The following is a 7,276-nucleotide window of genomic DNA, read 5'->3' on the forward strand; positions in this document are numbered from 1 at the left end:
AATAATTTTGTAGTTTTTAAAAAAATTAACGGTAAAAAATACTATTTTCATATTTACTTTTATTATTATTAATATTATTATTATTATTAATTTAAAAAATTATAATAAAACTCGCTTTAGGCATCAATATCTATTGCAGCAGCACTACTAGTTCGCTCTTTCACATCCTTTAGCCATTTTGATGCCATGCTTTCTGAAGATGCTGCTTTTTTCTATTTTTAATTGTTTATCCCTTTCTCTTATATTTTGATTGGAATATATTGCACCTTCATATAATTATATGTTATCTTTATATGTTGGCTAAATTACATCCTGGGTCCTTTAAGTTATTTAATTGTAACAAGTTAGTCCTTTATGTTTTAATTGTAACAAGTTAGTCCTTTTTCGCTACATGTTGGTCCTTTATGTTAACTAACGTTTACACCATTGACGTTTTTCTCAAAATCCTTTTCAAAAAAGCTGAAGAAACATTAATGGTACTGATATGTCACATAACATAGGTCATAGAGCATCATTGGATCATATAATAAAATTTTCAGAATTTTTTAGCGCATAAAAGTATTTTTAAACTAATTAAAATGCATGCAAAAGAAAAAATTAAAGAAAAATAGTAAAACAGAAAATAAAATTCTCATAAAATTACACGAAGTGTAAAATGAGAAGAAATATTTTTAGAATTTTTTTCATAATTTTTGGACCAAAAACGAATTTAATAGGAATTTTAGAAGTTAAAATAAAAGTAATAGAATAAAATAAAGTAGAAATAGGTCAACAGTGCATGCGTTAATTAACATAAAGGACCCACATGTAACGTAAAAAACATAAAGGACTGGATTGTTATAATTAAATAACTTAAAGGATCCTGGAGGTAATTTAACCTTATATGTTTGATTAAATTTATTTGAATTGTTTGAGAGTAATTGTAATAATATAATCGTGCATAGTGACAAAAAAAATATGTGACTACCACTTAGTATTTAATATGACATCTATTTAGTATTTCAATAATCTTTTTTATATAACAAATCGTGCATAGTAACCATTTATTTTTAACTCTCAATAATATAAGATGAGATCCGCTTGGTATTTCAATAATTTTTTTCACATGATAAATTGAGGTTTATTTTTAATTCAATTATTTAGTATATAGAACCAGTACCTTATTTAGTACACAAACAAAAAACTAGAGCTGAATTAGTACGCAACAACAATAATCAAGTTTTTTTACCAATAGCAAATCCTTATTTAATTCTCAAGCATGGAACCTAATTAGTACACAAATAAGCTCTTTCTTAGTACATGGAAATAAAATATTACATTACACAGACACAACTAATTATCATTCAACCAGCCATTAAGGTAGACTTAGTTGGAGTTAAGGGAGGAATTTTTTTACTCAGCTCGTGTATCTTTCAACCATCCATCAAGATAAACTTGTTTGGAGTCAAAAGCCGATTTTTCTTTCTCAGCTCGGATATCTTTCAACCATCCATCAAGGTAAACTTGGTTGGAGCCAGTGTTGGATTTAGTGTTTCCGGCTCGGGTATCTTTCAACCATCCATCAAGGTAAACTTGGTTGGAGTTAGGGTTGACTTTTTCTTTCTCAGCACGCATATCTTTCACCCATCCATCAAGGTAAACGTGATTGGAGTTAGAGTTGGCTTTTTCTTTCTCAGCTCGGGTATCTTTCAACCATCCATCAAGGTAAACTTGGTTTAACTCTGAGTTAGCTTTGACTTTCTCGGCTCGGGTATCTTTCAACCATCCATCAAGGTAAACTTGGTTGGAGTTAGGGGTGGATTTTTCTTTCTCATCTCGGATATCTTTCAACCATCCATCAAGGTAAACTTGATTGGATTCAGGGACGGATTTCACTTTTTCAGCTCGGGTATCTTTCAACCATCCATCAAGGTAAACTTGGCTGGAGTCAGAGTTAGATTCTGCTTTCTCAACTCGGGTATCTTTCAACCATCCATCAAGGTAAACTTGTTTGGAGTCTATGTTAGCTTTCTTGGCTCTGGTATCTTTCAACCATCCATCGAGGTAAACTTGGTTGGAGTTAGGGTTGGATTTTTCTTTCTCGCCTCTTGTATCTCTCAACCATCCATCCAGGTAAACTTGGTTGGAGTCAGAGTTGGATTTTTCTTTCTCAGCTCGGGTATCTTTCAACCATCCGTCAAGGTAAACTTGGTTGGAGTCGGAGTTGAATTTTGGTTTTTCAGCTCGAGTATCTTTCAACCATCCATCGAGGTATACTTGGTTGGAGTTAGGGTTGACTTTTGCTTTCTCAGATCGTGTATCTTTCAACCATCCATCAAGGTAAACTTGTTTGGAGTCATGGTTGACTTTTGCTTTCTCAACTCGGGTATCTTTCAACCATCCATCAAGGTAAACTTGGGTGGAATCAGGGTTGGCTTTTGCTTTCTCACCCCTGGTATCTTTCAACCATCCATCAAGGTAAACTTGGTTGAAGTCAGGGTTGGACTTTACTTTCTCGACTCTGGTATCTTTCAACCATCCATCAAGGTAAACTTGGTTGGAGCCAGGAGAGTGTTGTTGGTTCTTTAGTTGAGTGTTTTTGAGCCAGCCATCAAGGTAAAGCTGATCAGCTTGGTTCAAGTCTCTTGCAAAGCTTCCATGGTCATTCTACAATACAAATCAATAAAGTGATATAAATGAGTGACAAATTAATTATATGTTTTAGATGGTATATATGATTAAGAAAACACACACAAGTTATAATGAGACACATTCTGTTGTACAATGGAAAAAAATCGTTATGTATATGTTGCAGATAGATACATAATTTGAAGCGTAAGAAATAGGGATTATGATATTTTTAATTTCATTACCACAATAAATAAAATAACTTTGTTAAATCGTATAGAACAACTCAATTCTGAATGTGTTGAATGCTTGTAAAGAAAAGAAGGAGAAAAATCTTAAAAGCATGCATTAAATTCTACACGATTGTATAGTAGCAAATAAAAACGAAAATATTAGATTATGAACATGTTGAATTTTACTTAATTTAACATGCATTCACAATTGCAAAAAAATATGAAAATGATAGATTATGAACATGTTGAATTTTATTTAAGTCATGCATGAAAAACTGCAAATAAAGATGAAAATGATAGATTAGTATAAAAAAATAGATGATGAAAAATGTAAGTTTAAAAGATAGAAACATGCATGTAAAGTTTGTAACTCACAATCAAGGAGAGCATGAGAAAAGGGAGGAGAGACAGAACCACTCTGTGTGTCATTGCTTTATGTGATTGTTATTGTGAGAAAACTATTTTGCTATGAAATGTGAATTGAAGAGGAAGTGAGCTGAGCTATTTATAAGGGAGTAAGAAGAAAAACTACAAATAACTAAGACCTTAAGACTTTGTTTGAAAGAATATTTTTCAAGTTTATAATTTATTTCTTATAATTTATAAGTTCTTATGTTTAAAGAATTTGTTTGGTATATGCTCATTGTTTATTTTTGTCAAATTTATAGTTTATTTTGATAAGCTATTTCTAGTAGGTTATAATTTATCTTATTTATTTTATTTCAATTCTATCATTGTAATTTTAATTGAAATATAAAAGTAATAATTAAAAGTATTTTTCATCTCATTTCATATTTTTTAAGCTTAATTTTATAAATTAAAGCTGTCATATGTAATAAATTAATTCTTTGACTATTATCTACATTTTATTAATAAAAAAGAGCCTTACCTTTGAGAATGTTGTCTGGACATAAGCAGTGTGAAAAGCGGAAGAGTTGTTTTTATGATGTTGTGTATATTATTTCATTTTTTTTCTCATAACTATGCCTCTATTGTATTAATCAAGAAATTACATTATTTAAAGATATATATTTTTTAATGTTATTTTACGTTTACTTATGTTAATTTTACTCATATCTATGTCTCTATTATGTTAATTTTACTAAATTCAATTCCTTTACTTATTCTCCACCATTGGCTAGTTTAAAAGGTAGTTTATCAAATTTTGGCTATTTTTCACCAAATAATTCCTTAATGTCAATATTAGATATAAAAACAGAGTTTTTAAAAATGGTCAATATTAACACTTGAAACTCATACACAAAACTCATGCATAACTATGAAATTTTATATTCCAAGTCGAATGATATGTCTTAAGGATTGTAATTAATCACTTATTTAATTATTTATATTTGAATAAGTATTTAACATTAAAATTGTTATAAAATCACAAAAATAGTATAATTTTGTTAAATTGAGCTATGCTATGTTTATGAGTAATGTTATTCTTATACCAACTTTTTACACCAATACTTACACCCGACACTGTTCACCGTATTTATACAGTGAACAGTGCTTTTTAAATAAAAATATTTAATAAACAGTAATATGAATAGTGAAAAGTACGTGAACAGTAAACAGTGTCAAAGTTAGTTAATGAGATATAAAAAATTGGTTAATGAAGTGATCAAGTTGGTTAATAAACGCCAATACGTTTAAAATAATTTAGTAGTTAAACAAAGTTGGTTAATGCAAAATAAAAAGTTGGTTAATAAATTGATGAAGTTTGTTAATAAACTCCCAGATATTAAAAATAATTTTTATTAGTAAAAAAACGTTGGTTAATGAATTGTAAAATGTTGGTTAATGAAGTTATGAAATTGGTTAATAAACGCCCAAATATCAAAAATAACATTTAGTAGTAAAAATAGTTGGTTAATAAAATGTAAAATGTTAGTTAATAAAGTTATGAAATTGGTTAATACCACAATTTTATATTAGTATCTCTTAATCTAAACAAATTAAAAAAATATTAATATAATAATATTTCACTGTTCATAATACTATTCATAAATATTTTTTTTAATAAAAATAACACTATTCACCGTATAAATACGGTGAATAGTGTTGGGTGTAAGTATTGGTGTAGAAATTAAGTGTATGAATAATATTTCTCTATGTTTATTGGTGCTTAGAAGTAGGGAGAAACCTTACACTACATTTGTGGAATTTGTGCATGAGAGCACTGACTAGTATACATCATGTTTTGATTGTTGTAATGAGTTGTATCAGGCTTTATGACAAAATAGTGTCACAAGAAACTCTAAAATACCGTGAAGAGTTTGCATGTTTAAGACGTTGATGTGACAAGTTTACATATAAGAGGTCTTGCATGCATAGGTTTCTTAAGTAAACTAACATAAAAAGTTAAAAAAAATCATAAAACTTACATTAATGAGGCAAATGTTTGCTTGTTCTAGAGCTTGATCTTTATTGGAGATTTTGTTGGCGAAAAAAATAGTAGAGTATCTCTTTTGATAAGTGAAAACGTTGGAAGGGTAATTGAAGATATTTTTAAGAACGGCCAAAGGATTTCGATGGTAATTGATGTGAGTACCAAATGATCATGGACAATCCTATTTATATAAAAATAAATATTAATAAAATATTATTTTGTTGGTCGAACGGATGGCCGAACCTGCTCTAAAAACGTGATTATATGAATCATTTTTTTCAACGTGGGACATTTTGGTATACTCTTTTCAACTACTCGGCCATTGAATAACTGAACATATTATATTATATTATATTATATTAACTTATTTACTCAAATTTATTATTAATTAAATTATAAAACAATTATTCAATTAAATTTTATATAAAATTATTATATTATTTTATATTAATTAAATATTATATTAAATTAATAATTGAAATAATTAATAATATTATTAATAAATCAAAAACATTAAAAATTAATTTATACAAATTTGAAAATGAAAAAAAAAAAAAACTCTCTTCATAAGTTCAACCAACCATTGGTCGACCCAACGTTGAAAAAGTGCATACATGTGTTCAACCAATTATTTTTTTGTTTAATATGGAATTGTAAACTTATATTATAAAGGGTTAAATATATTCTTGTCCCCTATAAATATCTCAACTTTTATTTTTAGTTCTTATTAAAAAAATAATATATTTTAGTTCCAACAAAATTGTTATGCATGCAATTTTAGTTCTTGTTATTTTCTAAAATTTTAAAACTGTTTAATTATCCTTTAAACTTTCAAAAAATTTGAATAATTTTTTTCATACGTGTTTTGAATACAATAAAACATTTCTTTTCCAAATTTTAGAATTTTTTTAAAAGAAGAAGAATTAAATATGAATTTTTTAAATTTCAAAAGATAATGATAAAAGTAATGAAAACATCTACTTAAAAATCAAATTTTGAATTTATTTTTCAGAGGTACTTTTTATAACATTTTAAACATGTCTTCAAAATAATCATTCAAAAATACACATTGGTTTAACATGAGGGACTAAAATTACATGCATAATAATTTTATAGGAACTTAAATATATTATTTTCTTAATAGTGACTAAAAATAAAAGTTGAGATATTTATAGGGACCAAAAGCATATTTAATCCTATTATAAATAAATGTTTATAAGACAAAAGCTTGCAATGTTTGAAGTAGTAGTATTTTTTTATCAAATGTTTTTTTTTCGTGCACTTTTTATATCAAATGTTTGTAGTAATGTTTGTAGTACTAATAAAAGTTCATAGATGAAACATATGACTAATAAATTTTGTATTGACATATGTATTATTTTTTTGTAGTGCTAATGAAAAATGTTCATTATTATCAGGTTTTATGTATTATCTTTTTAGTCTGTTGACAAAATAAAGTATCACATTATAGTTGTACACAAAACTAATATGCATAACTAAGAAATTTTAGATTCAAAATCAAATTATATGTGCAACTTAATACCATCATTATGTGTTGATTATGTCTTGTGAATTTTAATTACTTTATTTAATTTGATGTAGTATTTAACATTAAAATTGTAACAAAATCACAAAAATAATCTGATTATAATAAATTGGTCTGTGCTATGTTGACAGGTACTCAGTAGTAGCAAGGAGAAACCCTATCCTATGCTTGTGGATGTTATGCATCAGAACCGACTAGTATACATTATGAATATGACTCATGTTTTGTTTATTGTAATGAGTTCTATGAATCTTTTGCCGAATCTTCTGTTACCAAGTCCTAGGATCTTACAACATAATCTCTCTGTTTTAAAATTAGTGTCGTCTAAGGCTTTTGCACGTAGATTAAGGAATGTAATAATATTATCATGTGACATTGTACTTTTACTAAATTAACCTTATAAATATATTGAAAGTAGTGTGCAAACTAATAATTAAAGGATAGAATTGGAAAAATATCATTCATTACTATATTGAAAAATGAGAATGACACTCA

The 7,276-nt window shown here is 27.3% G+C and overlaps 1 protein-coding gene across 1 annotated transcript; it reads right to left on the minus strand.

Moving 5' to 3' along the window:
• Positions 1–1,273: 1,273 nt before the first annotated feature.
• On the minus strand, positions 1,274–3,360 carry LOC131654938 (uncharacterized). The gene is made up of 2 exons (XM_058924861.1): positions 3,216–3,360; positions 1,274–2,646 (listed from the first exon to the last, which is right to left on the minus strand). The coding sequence occupies exons 1-2, from the start codon at positions 3,267–3,269 to the stop codon at positions 1,393–1,395; spliced, it is 1,308 nt and encodes a 435-aa protein (XP_058780844.1). The 5' UTR covers positions 3,270–3,360; the 3' UTR covers positions 1,274–1,392.
• Positions 3,361–7,276: the final 3,916 nt, after the last annotated feature.

Source organism: Vicia villosa, linkage group LG3 (genome assembly GCF_029867415.1).
Source record: "Vicia villosa cultivar HV-30 ecotype Madison, WI linkage group LG3, Vvil1.0, whole genome shotgun sequence".
NCBI lineage: Eukaryota > Viridiplantae > Streptophyta > Magnoliopsida > Fabales > Fabaceae > Vicia > Vicia villosa.